The sequence below is a fragment of the Phycodurus eques genome, chromosome 11 (genome assembly GCF_024500275.1).
Source record: "Phycodurus eques isolate BA_2022a chromosome 11, UOR_Pequ_1.1, whole genome shotgun sequence".
Classification (NCBI taxonomy): Eukaryota; Metazoa; Chordata; class Actinopteri; order Syngnathiformes; family Syngnathidae; genus Phycodurus; species Phycodurus eques.
In genome coordinates this window covers 21,626,799-21,648,655 of record NC_084535.1, presented here as the reverse complement: position 1 = coordinate 21,648,655, position 21,857 = coordinate 21,626,799, and the positions used below count along the sequence as shown (strand labels likewise).

Here is a 21,857-nt window from a genome sequence, read left to right as displayed (position 1 = left end):
ATACTGTGGGTACAGAAAGTATTCAGACATATAAGTATAAATGTTTTTACTCTTATATAAGTATAAATGTTTTACTCTTTGTTATATTGCAGCCATTTGCTAAAATCATTTAAGTTCATTTTCCCCCTCATTAATGTACACACAGCATCGCATATTGACAGAAAAAAGGGAATTTTTGATTTTTTTGCAGATTTATTAAAAAAGAAACTGAAATATCACACAGCCATAAGTATTCAGACTCCTTGCTCAGTATTTAGTCGAAGCACCACTTTGAGCTAATACAGCCATTAGTTTTTTACACCTGGATTTGGGGATCATCTGCCATTCCTCCTTGCAGATCCTCTCCAGTTTCTTTCAGGTTGGACCGTGAACATTGGTGGAGAGCCATTTTCAGGGCTCTCCAGAGATGCTCAATTGGGTTTAAGTCAGGGCTCTGGCTGGTCCATTCAAAAACAGTAATGGAGTTGTTCTGAAGCCACTCCTTCGTTATTTTAGCTGTGTGCTTAGGATCATTGTCTTGTTGGAAGGTGAACCTTTGCCCCAGTCTGAGGTCTTGAGCACTCTGGAGAAGGTTTTCGTCCAGGATATCCCTGTACTTGGCCGCATTCGTCTTTCCTCTCCTTCGATTGCAACCAGTCTCCCTGTCCCTCCAGATGAAAAACACACCCACATCATGATGCTGCCACCACCATGCTTCACTGTTGGGACTGTATTGGAGAGGTGATGAGCAGTGCCTGGTTTTCTCCACACATTCCGCTTAGAATTAAGGCCAAAAAGTTCTATCTTGGTCTCATCAGACCAGAAAATCTTATTTCTTAGCATCTTGGAGGCCTTCAGGTGTTTTTTAGCAAACTCCATGTGGGCTTTCATGTCTTGCTCTGAGGAGATGTTTCCGTCAGGCCACTCTGCCATAAAGCCCCGACTGCATCTCTGGAGCTCAGCCACAGTGATCTTTGGGTTCTTCTTTACCGCTCTCACCAAGGCTCTTCTCCAACAATTGCTCAGTTTGGCGGGCTAACCAGCTCTAGGAAGGGTTCTGATCATCCCAAACATCTTCCATTTCAGGATTATGGAGGACACCGTGCTCTTAGGAACCTTAAGTGCAGCATAATTTTTTTGTAACCTTGGCCAGATCTGTGCCTTGCCACACTTCTGTCTCTGAGCTCTTCAGGCAAATTCCTTTGATCTCATGATTCTCATTTGCTCTGACATGCACTGTGAGCTGTAAGGTCTTATATAGACAGGTGTGTGGCTTCCCTAATCAAGTCCAATCAGTATAATCAAACACAGCTTGGACTCCAATGAAGGTGTAGAACCATCTCAAGGATGATCAGAAGAAATTGTATTTTTTTAAAAATATATATATATTAATGTAAGGTTTGTGTGTGGAAGAGAGTCTAAGACGACAGATTTGTTGAGGCAACTCTTTCCCTGCGCTTTGAGACACAAAGGAGCTATTGTCCACGACTTGAAGACTTATTAATCTCCAATTTAACATATTCCCACACCAGCGCCCCCACTGCCCAAATACCTCAAGACTAATTGGGTCTGAAATCAAACTCTGCTCACCCTCACTGGACCTCCAGCAATGACAGTGTAAGGTTGGGAACAAAGGATCACTTCGTGTGTATATATAGCACAAAGGGATTTGGAGTGGGCACTAGCTTATGAGAGGGCATGAAATTGAAACGTGATTGGAAACACAAAATGACAAAGTGAATATGGAGTTCATCGTTAGACCCTCTACTTGCCTTTTTTATTTTTCCGTTTTGTGTCTGTGTGTGTGTGTGTGTTTTTACAGTAACAGCAATGAGATATTGTTGTGATGGTTTGGCAGCAAAAGCAGAAAATAATTAAGTAATTATAAGTAATTGTGCAGAAATATTAGATTTTTGTGGGAACCTCTGACTCGATATTTTGAAGACAAACTGCTGACGCACACATTTTCCTGTCCATTCTGACACAGTGAATTATCAGACAGCTCATCCAGCATAACCCACTTTGCTTACTGTAAAGCCACAAATGCCTTTGTGTCATATGACTTTCACATGTCCTTTCTCTTAGTTAATTCATTAACAGCGGGTGATGCAGCTGAATGTTAGTGAAGGGCCCTCTCAAGCAGGACACTCATTAAACAGACCATCCTATTTCAGGAGAATGCTCACCCAACTATTACACCAGCAGCGCAAATCTACTAGAAATGATTAAGTACACAAAGGCAAGTCACTACTCTTAACATTTACTCAACATCTTCTCAGTGTCACTTAGTGTGTCTATATTTCATGCAAAGCATAACGTGAAAATATCTGTGTCTGTATGTTTGCATGCCACAGCTCTCAGCATGAACAAGTTTAAAATACAGTATAGTATTTTAGTGCAGTAGTTGGCAAAATTATTATTAAAATGCTATGCACAATAACTGCTTGTGGTCTTATAAAAAAGAAAAGAAAACGACCAATACTTTTTCGTCTGCATGTACTATATGTTAAAGAGCCTATAAAGTGATATCAGAGATTGGTTTTGATTACATTGTACATGTTTGAAAATGCTGAAAACGTATAAAGACTATTATTCAAACGTGGAGATATAGCATTAAACTATTTTTAAGATTTTTTTTGGGGCATGGATATGTGTGCCAAGTGACACACTTCGGCTCAGGCATGAGTCCCCTCTCCCCCACTGTATAAGAACTTGAGTGCCTTCGTGCGCATCAGTGGTTAACAGGCACGAAGTGTAGTTAGATAGATAGCTAGGTCTACACCCTGAAAAGGAATCCTTCTTTCAGATAGTCCACTGCTATGGACACTTTAGAAGTGCCTCAGACTCATGTTGATGCTGGACAGTGGCCTCCTTGCAAGGCATCTTAACGACTGTCATTTTGCATTCCAAAAGAATAATAACATTTGTGGCTTGGGACGTGCATCCAACTTGGAGCATAAATAGTCGAGTTTCTGCACAAAAATATTTAAGCTAGTCTTCTCCATGTTGCATGAACTGATGAAGTCTGGTCAGATGAGAGGGGAAACGTCCAGCTGGAGCAACCATTCCAGTTGTGATCGATTCAATGCCCGGAGAATGAAACGACCTGGATGAATGAAAATATTCACAGGTATAGTCATGTTCACTTGACACAGACTTCCATTGTGACATCTGATGTCTGTAATAAGGTGTCCCCACTGGTCACAAAAATATTATCTAGAGCCACTCGCTTACTGTATTCCTTGCAAATTGTTGCATAAGTTTATAACAGCAGTTTTTTTTCCGCCTGTCCCTTTTCAGAAATCCACCAAAGAGGCTTATTGCCAGGAATGTGTGCACTTGCCCAAGACGGAATTGCGGATAGCGAGTCTTGGGTGTTGAACCTTTCCACTGTGATAATGGCTTGGTGTCATTCTGTCTCGTTTATATCTCTAAAACTACCTATGAATATGGGAAATGTGCGAGTCTATCACTAACACTATCTTCCACCTCAGTCCCATACAGACAGGACAGCAAGCCAGGAAAAGGGCAGAACAAATGTCAATTAGCGTGAAAAGAGGCTTATGCCATTGACTTGAGCAGCAGAAATGCAGCAATGGCTCTATAGTCTGATTGTTGTTTTGGTTCGGATGCATTTGTTTTTACGTTAATTTGTTGTGCTAATTGTAGTCCTCAAAGGAAAGTTCTGTTTCGTCTCCACTCCACACAAAGATCCAGATTCAGGCATGCAGGAAGGGACAGATTTCAGAATGATGGGCTGTGAAGCAGTCGCCATGCTTTTCTGTCTTTTGACTTCATTACTTCTGAGTCAGCCCTTGTGGGAAGGCACTGTGAAGAATTTTCAGATTGTTTTAGGTCTTTTGAGTTGAGTATCAGTCTGTTATTTCTAATGCAGCCGAGATGAATGCTTTGTTATATTGTCAATAGACATAAAACATACAAGAGCAATTTCATGAAATAAATTTAAAATTAAGTATCCATCCATTTTCCGTACCGCTTTATCCTCACGGGGGTCGCGGGCGTGCTGGAGCCTATCCCAGCCATCTTCGGCGAGAGGCGGGGTACACCCGAAACTGGTCGCCAAGCAATCGCAGGGCACATATAAACAAACAACCATGCGCGCACACATTCATATCTAAGGGCAATTCAGAGTCTTCAATCAACCTACCACGCATGTTTTTGGGATGTGGGAGGAAAACCCACGCAGGCACGGGTAGAACTTGCAAACTCCACACAGGTGAGGCCGGGATTTGAACCCCGGTCCTCAGAACTGTGAGGCAGATGTGTTAACCAGTCGGCCAGCGTGGCGCTTAAAATTAAATATAATTATTAAAATATGTTTTTTTGGCCGAAGGCGGGGACCTTGGCGATCCGATCCCCGGCTAAAGAAGCTGGCTCTAGGGACGTGGAATGTCACCTCTCTGGCAGGGAAGGAGCCCGAGCTGGTGTGTGAGGTCGAGAAGTTCCGACTAGATATAGTCGGACTCGCCTCCACGCAAATCTTGGGCTCTGGTACCAGTCCTCTCGAGAGAGGTTTGACTCTCTTCCACTCTGGAGGTTCACCCCGGTGGACGAGAGGGTAGCCTCCCTCCGGGGGGACGGGTCCTGACTGTTGTTTGTGCCTATGCACCAAACAGCAGTTCAGAGTACCCACCCTTTTTGGAGTCCTTGCGAGGGGGAGCTGGAGAGCGCTCCCGCTGGGGACTCCATCGTTCTGCTGGGGGACTTCAATGCTCACGTGGGCAATGATAGTGAGACCTGAAAGGGCGTGATTGGGAGGAACGGCCCCCCGATCAGAACCCGAGCGGTGTTCTGTTATTGGACTTCTGTGCTCATCACGGATTGTCCATAACGAACACCATGTTCAAGCATAAGGGTGTCCACACGTGCACTTGGCACCAGGTCGCCATTTGATGATCGACTTTGTGGTCATGTCATCGGACTTGCGGCCGCATGTCTTGGACACTCGGTTGAAGAGAGGGGCGGAGCTATCAACTGATCACCACCTGGGGTGAGTTGGCTCGAATGGTGGGGGAAGATGCCGGTCCGACGTGGCAGGCCCAAACGTGTTGTGAGGGTCTGCTGGGAACAACAGGCGGACTCCCCTGTCAGAAGGAGTTTCAACTCCCACCTCCGACAGAACTTTGCTCATGTTTCAGGTGAGGCGGGGGGCATCGAGTCCGAGTGGATATTCAAGCCACAATTTATTAATGATTAAAATTATACAGTAATGGTTGTTGTTGTGCAATTGAACAGTATGCAGAATTATTTTTATCCTATTAAATAGTATACCTGCAATAACTGTCCCGCAGTAGTGCTCTTGACATAATTTTAAAAATGTGGAAATTCAGACAAATTGTCCTGACAGTAACTTTCTATGAATTGGCAGCTCTGAAAAGCTTTTCTGTTATCCACAAGTTGATAGTATTCATTAACGCCATTTGTTTGAGGTTCTCCAAAATGGTGTCCAAAAGGACGATGGGTCGTCCATAACATTTTACTGTCATTGATTGTTTTTTTTTTTCAAAACATGCAAATAACAAAATGCCAATGTCTTTAAAAAGACATAAATGCATCATGTCCATTTTTTTTCTTAGTCAAAGAAACATGAAATCCACTGGCTTTCTTGGCATGATTCTGATTCTGATGATATCCCTTCCAAACAATTTTTTTTCTTTAAAAAAAAAAAAAAAAAAAGCCACCTTTGAAATATGGTTGTATCTGTGACACAACATGGATAAGAGAAGATAAATTAATAGGTGTGTGTAAATGCAACCTTTAAAAAAAAAAAAAAAGCATAGTTAGCAGAGCATTGAATTTCTTCGAGATCCCTCATGAGTTTCCTTCTGTTTACCTTTTTGGAAGTTACTTTTGCATCTCCTGCAGTAAGCTCAAACCATCATCGTAACCTGGAACCCTTATTGTCATGGGGATTTTCACTCCTCTCTGACTAATGTTTCCTGTCGGTGTCGATTGTTGCATTTGGTCCACTGACCTTTCGCCATGAACAACCAAAGGAAATCAGAGCTGTAAAGACTGCTTTTTTGTTTCACACCTCTCTGTATCTCACACTTTAGCTTCCTGGTCTCTCGGCTCCAAAGTGACATGTGTGAGGTAGAACAAATTTCTCGTGTGAAGACCATTGTTGTGGTTGGCTTGCTGATGTCTTTGTTTTACTGGTGATATCTCTGGCATGTCGCTTCCAATCTTATTAAGCAGTGGTTCTCAAACCTTTTTAACCAAGTACCACCTAAAAAAAAATTTAACTCTCAAAGTACCACCATATAATGGCCAACATTAAAATACAGTAGTGTAGCAGGTCTGTTTATCAAAAAAAACAAGGGACATTTTATTATAATCAGCTGTAACATTATGCACTTTTAACATAACAGTACGCTTAAATATAGGAGAAAAGAACTGCAATTAAATTCAATTAAAATGTACTGCACATAAACAATGTATGAAAGCAAACAGTTTAAAAATAATAATAATAATAATAATAATGCAAATTAACTTAAAAGTAAAATAAAACAGAACTGTACTTAACAAATGTTTTAAAGTTCTGCTACTGGTCTATAAATCACTAAATGGGTTAGGTCCTGAATACATGAAAGAAATGTTAATGGAATATAAACCCAGTAGGGCACTGAGATTGTCAGACTCAGGTCAAATAGTGGAGCACAGAGTCCAAAGCTAACATGGTGAAGCAGCATTTAGCTATTATGCTGCACACAAATGGAATAAGTTGCCAACAGAAGTGACGTCAGCCCCAAGTGTGAATGTGTTTAAGTCCAGGTTAAAAACAAAAACTTTTTTGTCATGCTTTTTAGAGCATTTCCTATTTTAAATGATATTTCTTGCACTGTACACTGTTTTAATTGTACTTGTATTTTATTTTTTTATTTTTGTCTTAAATGTTTACAAGCTGTTTTTTTCCTTTGTTTTTTGAAATGCTTTTAATTATGTAAAGCACATTGAGTTGCGTTGTGTATGGCGTCCTATATAAATAAAATTGCTTTGCTTTACCCCACACTCTCACACTACCACACTTTAAAAGTCAGTGTATGTTTACATACACTGATCCTGGGATTTGTTGTTTTGTTGCATTTTTAGAAGTACCACATTCTAAGGTTGTTAAAGCAATCCCAATTCGTAAAAACCAAAACTAATTAAAGACACTATACATGTCTGTATAGTCTCAGTTGCTACTTCCACGCTGCCTTCACTGCAAATTGCCGCAATGGTAAAGCCGGAACAAGTGCCGTTTGACAAAGTATTCTTAGGCTGCTGCACAAACTGGCTCATTGTGCGTCATTTGTAACCTTATATGTTGGGATCATTGTAAACCAAGGACTCCTGTGTGTTTTTGTACACATACACATTTGTGTACAATTAACTTTACGGTAGTTAACTAGCCAACCAGGGCCATTTCTCTGACCATCGGTCTCTGCCGACCAGTCAACATTCCCATACAGCTGGAAAACTTGCTGGCAGGATCGAGCTGGTGAACGTGCCAACAATGACTCTCACCAACGACCTGACATTTAGTGACACCAGGCCACTTTGCTGGATTTAGTCTATCTATCGCTCCCTATGCTTCATTTTCTTCTCTACCCAGAACTCAGGGCAATCTCTTGTTACTCACTATGAGCAACACAATTGCAGTGTCATTTGATACAGTTTAATATGCGGAATATTTTCACTAATGTGTAATTCATACTATACAATCAGATGAGGGAGGATTAGGGTCACACACAAGAAAAAAAAATGAAGAAATGTCCTTATGTTACAAGAATGTTACAAAAAATCGTCATATTGCCAGATATTTAGATTTACATGTGGACATTTACTGTAACAATCACAACCCTCTATAAAAGGTCACCAATCTACTGAGAATACATCTTAATGGGTAACAATGTGCTGTGGATCAGGGTGTTATCCAGATTAATGATGCAGTGACAGCAGGATTTTACGATTAGACATGATCGTGCAGTTGGGTTTAAATGTGATCAGGTCTAAAACAAACAAACAAACAAAAATCAATTTACATAACGACAGCCAAAGACAAGCTTTACGGGGAAACCGTTGTTTTGTTATTTTATTCTCATACTTTCCACATGCGGCAAAAGGTTACATTTTCCCCTTACAGTCCTGCTCAACTCTCAAATAAACTACTCATTATATTGTAATTGATTCAGACAAGTCTCAGTCAAATCCAAACACACAAATGGAGACAAATATACACTGCACAACAAGCAGCTCACATGCCACCATACAAACTAACCCACAACATACACTCACACACACACGATACAGTCACCCAACACTCATGCTGGCCATAGCATGAAAGACAATCTCCTTGAGAAACAAGTATTTAACGCCAAAAGCTTAAGGAAGGAAATCACGTTACAAGATGTAGAAAAAAAATGCATGCAGCTCTTCTAACCCTTTGTTTGGAAGTGGGGGTGGTAAGTAGACTTTTACATCAAGGCTTGGCTGTCCCTGAGAAGAGGTGGCTTCTTGATAAAGAAAGGAATTTGTTACTCAAGCTCTTAAACTGCTAAACCTCCTCTAATACTGTACAATCAGCAGCCTGAAATGTTCACAGACTGCGTCTCTCCCTCTGCTCAGACTTCAGACTCTGATTTTACGCCTCTTTTCTCAAGAGGAAAATCAATATGGGTTCCCATTACTATGCGTGTTATACTGTATGTGTGCTGATGGGCGGCTGTAAACCTCCAAGGCCCCCCCCCCACCCCACTCCCTCTTCTTGTTCCCATAGTGGTAGTCGTGTTTGGACTTGTGATTCTGCAAACCTTTTAATGTCCGTGGTGTTATCTGGGTGTCAGCTGCAGGGACGATGGTCAAGGTGGGAAAAAAACATAATGTGCATTCACACAGCATGACTCAAACGGGACAATGGGCATCTTTAATGTGGACCAAGCTTTGCAACTGGTGCACCCGCATAAAGGTTTAGTGCACCAAAATGTTCGACCCCATCGCATTCAACACGGCAGTTTTACAGGTTCCCTTTAAAATAAAATGGTGCCTGTCTTTTTAGGCAATATTGACGAGTAAACGATTAGCTAACAATCTGGTCAACAAAGTTTTTTATTTGACGCACAATTCCACAAGATGGGTAATTTACTGGAAAATGTTGGTGCTTAAATTGCGCCGTGTCAGAACGTTGGTTAAGACTTTCGGACGAATCAGGCCTTAATTTAACAGTAAGTTGTCAATCGTTGTTTTGATCTTATTATCCATGGCTATTTCCACTCTTAAATCAAATCGCCTAGGCCAATCACCTAGGCCTGGCATAACAACTAAAACACTAACAATTTTTAGGACAGTTTAGTTTCCCAGAATCTATCACAATAAACAATTGTATCGTTGTTGATGTTTTTTTGAATGCCTCATTAATGTACACATAGCGCCCCATATTGACGGAAAAATACGGAATTGTTGAAATTTTTGATTTTAAAAAAAAAAGAAAAAAAAAGAAAAACTGAAACATCACACAGCCATAAGTATTCAGACCCTTTGCTGCGACACTCATATATTTAACTCGGGTGCTGTCCATTTCTACTGATCATCCATAAGAGGGTTCTACACCTTGATTGGAGTCCAGCTGTGTTTGATTATACTGATTGGACTTGATTCGGAAAGCCACACCCCTGTCTATATAAGACGTTACAGCTCACAGTGCATGTCAAAGCAAATGAGAATCATGAAGTCAAAGGAACTGCCTGAAGAGCTCAGAGACAGAATTGTGGCAAGGCACAGATCTGGCCATGGTGACAAATAGATAAAGAAGAACCCAAAGAGGCTGTGGCTGAGCTCCAGAGATGCAGTCGGGAGATGGCCAAAAGTTCTAGAAAGTCAACCATCACTGCAGCCCTCCACCAGTCGGGGCTTTATGGCAGAGTAGCTCGACGGAAGCCTCTTCTCAGTGCAAGACACATGAATGCCTGCATGGAGTTTGCTAAAAAAAAAAAAAAAAACACCTGAAGGACCCCAAGATGGATGCGAAATAAGATTCTCTGGTCTGATGAGACCAAGATAGAAATTGTTGGCCTTAATTATAAGTGGCATGTGTGGAGAAAACCAGGCACTGCTCATCACCTGTCCAATAGAGTCCCAACAGTGAAGCATGGTGGTGGCAGCATCTTGCTGAGGGAGTGTTTTTCAGCTGCAGGGACAGGACGACTTGTTGCTGCCGAAGGAAAGATGAATATGGCCAAGTACAGGGATATCCTGGACGAAAACCTTCTCCCGAGTGCACAGAACCTCAGACTGGGCCGAAGGTTCACCTTCCAACAAGACAATGACCCGAAGCACACAGCTAAAATAATGAAGGAGTGGCTTCAGAACAACTCCGTGACTGTTCTTGAATGGCCCAGCCAGAGCCCTGACTGAAACCCAATTAAGCATCTCTCAAAAGACCTGAAAATGGCTGCCCACCAATGTTCACCATCCAACCTGACAGAACTGGAGAGGATCTGCAAGGAGGAATGGCAGACATCCCCAAATCCAGGTGTGAAAAACTTGTTGCATCATTCCCAAAAAGACTCATGGCTGTATTAGCTCAAAAGGGTGCTTCTACTAAATACTGAGCAAAGGGTCCGAATACTTACGGCTGTGTGATATTTCAGTTTTTCTTTTTTAATAAATCTGCAAAAATTTCAATAATTCGTTTTTTTCTGTCAATATGGAGTGCTGTGTGTACATTAATGCGGGGGGGAAATTACTTAAATGATTTTACCAAATGGCTGCAATCTAAAAAAGTGACAAATTTAAGGGGGTCTGAATACTTTCCCTACCCACTGTATATCTGTGTATATTTAACCCTAGGGTTCATATTAAACTGAAATGTGTCTTCAATCTTGTAGTCAGTCAGTCTGCCTATATAAATGGTGACAATCAGGAATATGCACAACCTACTTCCGCATTCAGCAAAACGGGTGAAAACTTTTCCTCGCGCCTCGAGTGAATGGCAAAGGGGACAATGACAAAACACCTGTAGAAACTTGAAATGTCTACAATGTCTTTTTTTAAACACAAGATGTCATCACAAAGCCACCAAAAAGACAATATCCAATGTTTATGCTTTGTTCGTGTTATGTATACCATATCATATTTGTATAAATAAATTCTATTTATATTTAACTTTTGTCTAAAGACACTAGCCCAAAAGAAAACATTCATGCAAGTTTGGCTTCAACATGTCATCAACCTTTAGTCATGCTCATTAGCGTACCATACACAGGAAGTCAGCTATACAGTTATCCGTGTTGTTCACGTGATGTTCTGCATATAGCGAATTAGTCACTGTGCTGCTTGGTGACATGGTGTGTATCACACTGAACATGGACCACACAAAGTGAACGAGAGTTGTCTCAGGAGATTGAAAATTAAGTTAGACATTTAAGAGACGGACAGGGAATACGAATAGTAAACAAATAAGCCAGAACAGCCCTAAAAAAAATAAAATTTAAAGGTGCAATCCAAGGTCAAATTCCATCAGTGTTTTATCGCACAATCTGTCGTCGTTTCAGCCAAAAGAGACTTCATGGGAAGCGACCAAGGAGGACACCACTGATGAAAGCAAATCATGAAAAAAAACATGTGAGACACAAAGCTTTTGGGATAATGTCCTTTGGACAGATGAGACAAAACTGGAGCTTTTTGGCAAGCACATAAACTCTATTGTCACAGACTCAGAAATTAAACATACCAAGAACACTGTGAAACACGGAGGTTTGCTTATGATGTGGAGCTGCTTGCTGCATCTGGCACAGACTGTCTTGAATCTGTGCTTGGTACAATGAATTTTCAAGGCATTCTGAAGATAAATGTGCTGCCTAGTTTCAGAAAGTTTGGTTTCAGTCACAGGTAGGAGGTCTTCCATCAGGATAATGACTCAAAACACACCGAAGAATGGCTAGGAGCAAAGTGCCCTTTTCATGCCCCTGTTCTAAATCCTATCGAACATCTGAGGAAGGGGCTATGTACCATAAGGTCTGGAAAATGCATCCTTTAAACCTGAGACAACTAGAGCAGTTTACTCGCAAGGATTTTAATTGACAGTTGCAGAAATTCTTTGATTGCGGTGTTTGCCTCAAATAGTTAAAAGGGTAACATCATTTTTGTCCAGGACTGTTTCAGTTTTATTTTGTATTTATTTATGATTCTGTTGAACCACAATTCAAAATTAAAAAAGATTTTCATAGGTTAATTTTCAGGAGAGTAAATAAATAATTGGAATTTATTTTGTCAGTTATTTAAGTTATGGTTGTGGGTTTTTCGTTCAACAGAGGGGTTTTGTGTGTGTGCATGTGCGTTCACTGTATACTGTATAATGTGATTGGCGAAGTGGAGGTTTTCTTAACACAAGATAATAACACTAAATAATGCACTTAGATTGAATAAGATTCAATCTTCGTAGAATTTTGTTGTCCAGTGCAACTGTGTATGTAAGCTAATTGAACTAACTGACAACGCTAATACTAGCTTTAGTGGTTCAACTTATTTTCCGCAAGCTTGTGGTTGAAGTGGTTTTGCTCAGTTTTCTTGTTGTTTCTCTGAACCTGTTTACCTCATAATGACCTTATGTGCAAAGGTCCTCTTGCCGTTCCTAAAGGTGAAACCCTTATTAATACAAACACTGCTCAACTCGCAGGTAAAGGTCATACTTCGACAATTGAGCCTTGAGAGTTAGGCGAGGGTGGAAGAACTTGACCCAAGCACATACACTTCTTTGCAATTCTGACCAAGACAATTATGGATCAGCCTGGAATCTTGTTTACGAATCCTGTCAACCAATTGGGAGATCTTTAAATGCTTTCAAATTTTGGTTCAACAGATGTGGCAGGCATGACGGTGTGTCCTCCTGTAGCCCTGGACGTCGGGGTGAGGCTCTTGTGTCACCTGTTCGAACTGTGGAAGCAGGTACCGGCAGGCATCCTAGCTCTGACAGAGTGGCTGCTGGGAGAGGGAGAAGACAATAAGGAGAGAGATTCAGATGACGCCTCCAGCCTGGTAAAAAAAATATATATACATCATTTGTTTGGCTTTTTTCCACCAAGCAGTATAGTTTTGTTCTGTTTTGTATGCTACACGCTTGTTTCTATTGACAAAACGTGTCAAGGGTATCAAAATTAACAGATCCATACCACTATTGAGGTACTAGCCACAGTGACAAAACAAAAAGTCATTCAAAATTTCAGTCTATAGTGTTGCTTCTTTCTGGTCTATGTCTGAATGTCTAGACTATCTCAGCATATACTCTCTGTTGGGAGAGTTACTGGTGACTGGTGAGGGTAAAATGATTGACTGCCTCGTTTGTCCTTGTTCTGCCTGTTGTCCAGTTCTGCACATTTGTCCATGTGGCCAGAGGCACAAATGTGTGCAGTTGTTTGCTGGATGTGTTAAAAACTAGAGGAGGTTTGTTGTATAATATTGTTAATGGACCAATTTGGTTGTTTTGATTGGGTAGGATGAAGAGGACTTCCTGTTTGAAAAGGGCGACCTTAACCTGTGGGCCGAGCCAGTCCAGTGGGTGAAGCTGCTTCACAAACACCTCATTTCCCACATTCTTATCTACAAACAGACCAGAGATTTGGGACGTGCGGAACTGGAGCAGGCTCAGGCTCAAACCGACACACTGACCTTCAATGCCCGAGCCAAACTGTTGCGCTCCAAACAAGCCTTGGACTCCCTCCCAGTCCTGCCCCAGTTCTCCTGCCCCATGGAGCACACCCGACTGGTATTGCAGCAGCAAAGGGCCACTCTGGCTCTGGATGTGCTGGACATGCTGAGAAGAGAAATTGAGTAACATCGCCATGTCAGAAAAACTATCAGATAGCTTTTCCTGAGTGATCGTGAATATAACAACCTCAAACAGGTTTTTTGTTTTTTTTTTAGTATATATTTACCCTCTTATTGATTTTAATTTTTATGACTGTTTTTCACTGATGTCTGAAATGAAACCTTCTGAGAAGTTAATTTTGAGTCATGTGTTATTGTCCAAAATGGGTTAGGGTTCGTTGGAAATTACACAAGAAAGTGGCACAAGACTAACACGTTGTAGTCATCTGGATACTTCATCCGTCCATCCATTTTCCATACCGCTTAGCCTCACTAGGGTCGCGGGCGTGCTGGAGCCTATCCCAGCAAGAGCGTCACCCACCTTGCAAATTGTGAGTATATGTTGACTTCCTTTATTTTCCTGGTGTTTAATGATCCTTCCAATTGGACTTTGTCGTGTCATTCCCTCTCGTTATATAATATAGATGACAGCACAATAGACTACTGTCAGTGTGCCTGTGTGTGTTCATGGTGTCCATATACTCATTGACCTTTCTCCCTCCCTGGTATATCCATGTTCCTTGTTACAGTAAAACTGACGTAATGTTTTGAAACTGCTCAACATCCCCTAATAAAAACAGAGTTGTCTGATTAAGATTAAGGTTCCTGTGGACAAGGGATTTCTCAAGAACTTCACCGTGTCTGTCCTTCACATTAAACTGTTTATCTCAACGGCAGAGAGCAAATGGGGCAATTGGTCCTAGAGCAGCTCTCAGCCTATTTTTAGGTTGGTAGTAGTAGATTCCAAAGTCTTATGTCATTTTTGTTTTTTCCCATGCCTGTTTCTATTTCCTTCACCTCTTTCCCTTCGTCAACTCGGGAGAATATTAAATCATGTCAGAGCCTGAAAAATAAACGATATATTTTTAGATCCTCTTTTGCAATTATGATTCTAAATTAAAAGGCTATAATGGTTACTGGTGTAGCAGAAACCGGCAATTTCTGGTAGCCCGCTGTGCATTTTACACCCAGTCGCATCCATTCACTACCAACTTTGTGACGTTGTTCGGTGTTTTGTGAAACAGACTGACATTTAATGTGAACATTCAGTAAGTAATTCTTCTGTAGGGACTTGAGCTTTGGAACCGAAGGGTCACAGTTTGAGTGGCAACTACAGATGTTGGAGAGATGCTCATCCGCTTCCCTAGTATTGTCAATGGTGCCCTTGAGCAAGGTCCAGCACTGTTTGCGTGCCCCCTTTACTCTTTGAGTTTTAAAAAAAAAATATATATATATATATATATATATATATATATATATATACAGCAATTAGTTTTAAGAGTATAAAACCCACCCCACCAAAAAAAAAACAACAACAAAAAAAAAGTGAATGGGTCAGAACTGAAAACACTATGCGGCAGGATTTGTCGCCTGACAAAATCTTGCTCGGCAGGTGGCGCACTGGCTTTCCCTGCTGTCAGTTCCTAACACGCCCCCCAGAGGGCATCGTTACTCCGCTGGTTCACATAGAAACCACATTCCTTCACTCTTCACTCTCCTTCATGCTCCCACACTGAGAAAAACAAGTTCGAAGGAACTGATGAAGGAAAGAGCACTGTAGGGGGAACAAAAAAAAAAATGTGTAAACCAGAGTTGTATTTTTATTTAGTTGTAGGAATCATAGGCTCCCTCGACTCTGGTTACTTAATATAGCTTAATTTGTGGAATATACTAAAGTAGGTTGGGTAGTTGGGTAGTTTTGATCCTCAATAAACGGCAATAGCTTGTTGTTACATTGTTTCTTAAGATTATGCAACGGGTAAATGCTAAAAATTGTCCTGCACTCTGCCTGGACTCTGCCTCATACTTGTGGTCTCACCCGATCCGCAGGGAGAGAGAGAAAGGGTGAGGCCGTTTCCTTCCATTACAAATACATGCACATGCTTCCAAGTGAGACAAAGTAGGAGGGGATGGGGGTGGGGGGCATTTGTGCTTGTTCAAATCCTCACAGGTTTGCACCGAGTCTGTATGTGTGAGGACACATTTCCTAGATTTGCATTCGCAGCCCCGACAATTAACAAGGAAGATGTGGCGGTTTCAATTGAAGTCCGTTTTTTTTTTCCTTCCCCTCACCAAGCTGCACTAATTTGGAAGTGTGATTTAAAACTGAGAAGAAGACCAAAAAAAAAAACAAAAAAAAAACTTTGGGGCTGTGATAAGGGGGATGGGCTTTGGGTTGAATTTCAAGGCGTGGTGTTAAAGAATCGGCGGCCAACCGGTGAATGGATGTTTTTAAATGAGAAAGGGGGGGAGGAGGAGGTGGCGCTGGCAAAAGTTTTCTACGACTTAGTTCACTTCGCCCCTCCCCGGCCACCGGCAGGCATTTATAGCCCGCAAAAAAGGGGCTTGATCCCGCAGTGAAGCACTTGTGGCTCAGCGCTTCTTCAGGGGAGGAATCACACCCATCTACTACTCATCAACACACACAAAAACCTAGCCCCTCTTTTTGCCGTCGTCGATTATAAAGTGCCCCGGCTCTTCTTTTTCTTTCCATTTGATTTTTGAAGCAACTTTCCAGAACAACCAAAAAGCAGTCGTGGCACAAACCAGCGCTCGTCGCAGTGCAGCCTGCTCGTTCCTCCATGAAAGAAGGAGTGCACCAGCAAATTTGGGGAAACGACGACATGTCTGCGACCGTCTTGTCCGCCTTCTACGACAGGGACATGCTTTACAAGGTACAGCTGCTGCCCCTTTTTTTTTTTTAATGAACTTGCGTGTATGAGTTGAGTGCGCGTTGCAACAAGTCGCAGCCATGTGACTGCAGTGCATTGCTAACATGTCGCCCGTTCTCTCCCGCAGCAGGATAAAAGCACGAACATGAACGCCCTCCACATCAACAGCATGCTGGACAGAAAGGCGGTGGGAGCCCCGGTCACCTCTGCGGGCTCCGGTGGCCCGTTCGCGCCGGGATTTTTCCGGCGAAACTCCACCAGCAACGTGGACGCGCTGAACAACGGCAACAAGTACACCGTGAGCTCCTCTTACAGCAGTCTGAAGGAGAACACGCCGAGCGGAACGACCACGCTCATGAACAAGGAAAACAAGTTCCGCGACCGCGCGTACAGCGAGAGCGGAGAGCGGGCCGTGCTGCAGCAGAAGGCCGGCTCTCAGATCAACTCCACCCGCTACAAGACCGAGCTGTGCCGGCCCTTCGAGGAGAACGGCTCGTGCAAGTACGGCGAGAAATGTCAGTTCGCCCACGGCTACCACGAGCTGAGGAGCTTGTCCCGCCACCCCAAGTACAAAACGGAGCCGTGTCGCACGTTCCACACCATCGGCTTCTGTCCCTACGGTCCCCGGTGTCACTTTATCCACAACGCCGACGAGCGCCGGCCCGCCCCGGCCGCCAACGCCAACGTGCAGGCGGGGGAGGCCCGCGGCTACGGCCAAAGGGACGCCCTGCCCCCTCAGCAGCAGCAGCAGCAGCTCTGCTACACCCACCGGGACAGACCAAAGCTTCACCACAGTCTGAGCTTTTCCGGCTTCTCCAGCCACCACGGCCTGGACTCCCCGCTGCTCGAGAGCCCCACGTCGCGGACCCCACCGCCGCCCGCTTCCTGCTGCATGTCCTCCTCCAGCTTCTACGACGACGTGCTGTCGCCCAACTCCGTGGCTTGCATCAACAGTGCCTTCAACTTCCCCGGGCAAGACCTCAAGACTTTGCTGGCCCCGCTGGCCGTGCACACCAGCGGCGGCTACTCCAACAACCACTCGGCCGGCGGCGTCGCTCACTACGGCGGCGTGCAGGGCGGCATGTGCCCCCCGTCGCCTCCCGCCTATAATATGAGCCACTTGCAGGCGCTGCGCCGTCTCAGCGAGTCGCCGGTGTTCGAGCCTCCCCCCAGCCCGCCAGACTCGCTCTCAGACCGGGAGAGCTACGCCAGCGGCTCCCTCAGCTCCTCCGGGAGCCTCAGTGGCTCCGAGTCTCCCAGTCTGGACGCCGGGAGGCGTTTGCCAATCTTCAGCAGGCTGTCGATTTCAGATGACTGAGCGCGTTTTTTTGTGTGCGTGTGTGTCGTGGATTATGTTCAGCGGCTTCCACCCTGCTGAAGTGCCTCTGAGCAACGAGACATTCAATCTCTACCAGCTGAAGGGGTGGTGGTCCTGCTCTGACCTCCCTGGTGGGGGGCAAGTGAGGAAAGTTCCACCCATGGGGATCAATAAGTGTCCTTAACCTGGCATTAGATTACTATGGGTCCCCCCCCCCCTTTATTTCTTTCTTTCTTTCTTTCTCTGTAAAATAGCTGTATTAAAAGTTGAGATAGCAAACAGAAGGCATTCCATCAGTGCCTTGCCCAAGGGCTCATGCCAGCCCCTCTTCCGTTTTTTTTTTTTTTTTTTTTTTTGCTCTTATCAGGTGAGTCACACTTTTCCTTGGATTAGATGACTTGACAAGAAGAAGAGACTTTAAAAGCGAGTCGATTTCCTCCCATCCTGCCAAGAATATGCCTTGACTCTGCGACAATTTTTTTTTTTCTCCTTTTTCAGTGCTTTTTTTTTTTTTTTTTTTTTTTCTCTTCAACTTCCATTCCATGTTTTCTCGTAGCGCCACCCAGTGGTTAGGTTGGTTGTTGTAGTTTGTTGCTTGGTTGAAAAGCACTCTCGAGTTGGGTTTGTTTGGGGGAAGTCACTGCTGATGGTTGAATATATATTTTTTTAGCTGTTATGAGTGATTTGCATAGCAGTGCATAACTGGCTATGGACTATTTAACTTATTTATTATCTTGTGAAACAAGTATAGGCTACATTGGTAATTTGTGTCCATACTATATTTATCAAGTATGATGAAGCAATAGATCTATATTCTTTTATGTTTAAATTATGATTGCCATTATTAATCTGCATAAAGTGGAGTGTATGTTCTTTTCACAGTAATATATATTGTTTTCTCCTTTTTTGTAACTTCACTTGGTTATTTTTTATTGTAAATGAGTAAAAAAAAAAAATCTTAATTTAAGAGGACGTATGTGATATTTATTTCATTAATTTTGTTTCCATGTTTACGTTTATTAAAGTTTGCGTAATTGCTGTTTGCTTCTGAGCTTGTGTGTCAATGCTATAGAAGGCTTTTTTTTTTTTTTTCTTATGAGAATCCCTATTTAGTTGATTCTGTAGAATGTAAACACAATGTGGTTGTATAGACCGTCCAAAACTTGTTTTATTTAGATCAGCAACAAAGAATCCAAGTCAATAAATTAACCAAAAAGTATTTTTTTTTTCTTTCCTCTGTTTGCACGAGGTCACACTGTGATTCCAGCCACGTGCTTAAGAATGTAGCAATCCCATGTGCCCCAGTATTATTGTGTAGTGCCTGTGGGGCTCACCAACATGACATGCCTTTAAAATTAACCAAATAAAGTATTTTTCTTACACGGCATCTTTGATACGCAGGTTGAAATGAATGTAGTTTTGGATTCTATTTTTACTAAAAGTTGTTTCCGCTCAGATTTTCTGACAACAACCATAACCTCTCTTAGTCCCCTTTCCTCCTTATTTGATTTTCCTATTTGCTCTGCTTTTCTTTCTTTTGATATCAAAATCTAGTCTGAGTGTTGTTTGCTGCAGAGGGAAGTGGTTGAATATGTCTGGTTTGTACATAGTAGGTACAGGGGGATGCGCACTATGTACTTTTGACTACTTTATCAGAAGTAAAGCTTTTTGAATGTAATAAATGGACAAAGACAACGAGAGTTGTTTATTTTGCGGGGAGTCAGTTCACTACAAGTTGAGTGTGAGACTGTTAACTTTGTACTGTACATTTTTTGTAGTTCTCCCAATAAAAAAAAAAAAAAAAAACCTTTGGAAAAAGTTTGTTTTTTTGCTATCATTTAAGTCAATTTAGGTCAGTTCGACATGATCTGTTAGTGAATGAACACGTAAGGAATATTTCAACAATGGTACTTTAAAAAAAAAAAAAAAAAACATTCTGGAGTCACTTCAAATTCAGTCCAGGACACCCTTGACCCTGATCGTGCCTGTGTCATTCCTCGTCTGAGGTTGTCATTGCTCTTCTCAGTACTCGGTAAATTCAACAAGCACACACATGTCATCGCGAGACACAACTGCATTCACAAAGCAAAGGAAGATGATCTTAATCTGGAGGTGAGCTGCACACTCATGAGAATGGCTGGGAACGTTATCCCATGAACTGAATTAGCCGCAGCATGCGCCAACTGGCATCAGGTAAATGTGTCAGGCTCTACAGTTTTGATTGTCACTGTCAGAGAAGTGGAAAAATAACCATATGTTTATTATTGTGGCTGTAGTTTGTAGTGAAGTAGAAGCGCACTGCATTATATCGAGAGGTGATCTGGGCATGTCCAGGAAGAGGATCCCCCGAGGGAGGGTTAGGACATGCTGGCTGGAGGGTCTCCATTGCACAGCTGGCTTCGGAAGGCTTGTCTCCTGGTTTAACTGGAGACAGAAAAGTGCGGGCATCTGGACCCAATCGAGTACACATTTCACTTACTGCAAACGAAACCTGAAGGCAATAAGACCAACATGTAAGCAGCAAGTCAAGCGAGGCTGGAGTGAAGGCCTGGCATGCAGTTGCATGACCACGAAGCAAACTCAGAATTTGGTGACATCCATGACAGCTAAACTTCATTGCCTGTCAAGGATTGTCACCCTCGTATTCAATCAGTGTTTCATTTCAAATCCCTTGTGATGGTGTGAAAAGGAGAAATCATCAAAACAATGCCACCGTCCAAATGCTTGTGGACAAAACAATAACTATGTAGCTGCCAATGTGTTTCAACGATCAAAAGCTTTCGCTGGTGACTTTTCAGCTTGTTCACCAACCCCGACGGGACTATTCTTGTGTCTGGACCGCATTCTAATCTCTGTGCCATATTCTGATTGGGACCACAGTTGCTATGCTAGTTTTCCAGGAACTTCTAAAAGAATAATGTAAGTGTTTTCTTCACTCCACACTGGGAAGTTATCAGTGGTAGCATAGGCATTAAGAAAATAAGAGGCCCAGGAGTCATGCAGTGCCTGGAGTTCACGCCAAGATAAGGTGGTCTGATAAAGGTCCTGGCAAATATTTACTGTGCCCTCAGTATTTCATAATGAAGTGTGTTTATCGCAGCAGAGCCAAGGGGCTGCACAATGCTTTAGGCTGTGCCAAGTAGGATACCTGTGGCTAAGTGTGTGTGTGAATGCGTGTGCGTGTGTGTATTTGATAAAATGCTGTAAAGGGCTCAGTGTGTCAATCACTAAACCTACACGTTATGTATGATTAAGTGTTTCATACATGTCAGCTCTGTAAAAGATAATCTCTCGCTCCACATGGAACAGTGTTTGTGTGCATGCTGGGGTCTTACTGGTTAATGAGTCTGGAGCTGCGACAATGAAAGGAAATTCTCTGACTTGTGATTAGGGCAGGAAGAGCACTGGTTCCTGGCCACCACCCATTTCCACCTCTTCTATGTCTTGCTGTTTTTCCTCCACCATCAGTTTCCTTTCTCCTCTGTAGTGGTGGTCAGCAGCTTCTAGAAGTTACTATTTGTGTTCCACTGCCGCATTGGGAAGCTCAGCTCGTCCTGGTATTGTTTTGGACACGCTCAGGGCCGACCTGAGGTCAAGAAATAATTGCTCATACTTTCTAGATGTTGTTTTGGCCTCCAATGTGCGCCACATGGGTGGAGAATTGCCAACTATATATTGCAGAACAAATACCGTTGACCACTTGAGTGTCACCGAGTGCCAGATAAGGCCACATTCTGCTGTTTGATTTACATTTCCATCAGGTTTTGTTTTCTTTACAGTAGTGGAAACGAACTATTCTCCATTTTCCCTTTTCTTATGAGATTATTTATTATCGCAGTGTAATAAAATATTCCCTCTGCTTGGAATCACAGCACAAATGTCAATAAGCCTGTGGTAAATTTGAGCCAATTAAGGTTGGTGCAAAAACACATCCATCCATTCATTTTCTGTAGCGCTTGTCCCTCATTCGGGTCATTTGTGAGCCGGAGCCTATCCCAGCTAACTCAGGGCGAAATGAGCAG

General features: G+C 42.7%; 2 protein-coding genes across 3 annotated transcripts in view; both read left to right on the top strand.

Annotated features, from left to right (window-relative positions):
* thada (THADA armadillo repeat containing) overlaps positions 1–15,025 on the top strand; it is a 133,809-nt gene extending 118,784 nt beyond the window's left edge. Inside the window, 2 exon segments of the mRNA XM_061690981.1 lie at positions 12,842–13,017; positions 13,475–15,025. Coding sequence (XP_061546965.1) covers positions 12,842–13,017; positions 13,475–13,813 — 515 coding nt within the window. The 3' untranslated portion in view covers positions 13,814–15,025.
* Positions 15,026–16,001: 976 nt separating this feature from the next.
* Positions 16,002–19,624, top strand: zfp36l2 (zinc finger protein 36, C3H type-like 2). 2 transcript variants are annotated; one of them, XM_061690983.1, is made up of 2 exons: positions 16,002–16,520; positions 16,648–19,624. In XM_061690983.1, exons 1-2 carry the CDS (start codon positions 16,428–16,430, stop codon positions 17,833–17,835), a joined length of 1,281 nt encoding a protein of 426 aa, XP_061546967.1. In that variant the 5' UTR covers positions 16,002–16,427; the 3' UTR covers positions 17,836–19,624. The 2 variants fall into 2 exon arrangements, with proteins under 2 accessions (XP_061546967.1, XP_061546966.1); XM_061690982.1 differs by having other exon boundaries at positions 16,006–16,520; positions 16,645–19,624.
* The last annotated feature ends 2,233 nt before the right edge of the window (positions 19,625–21,857 follow it).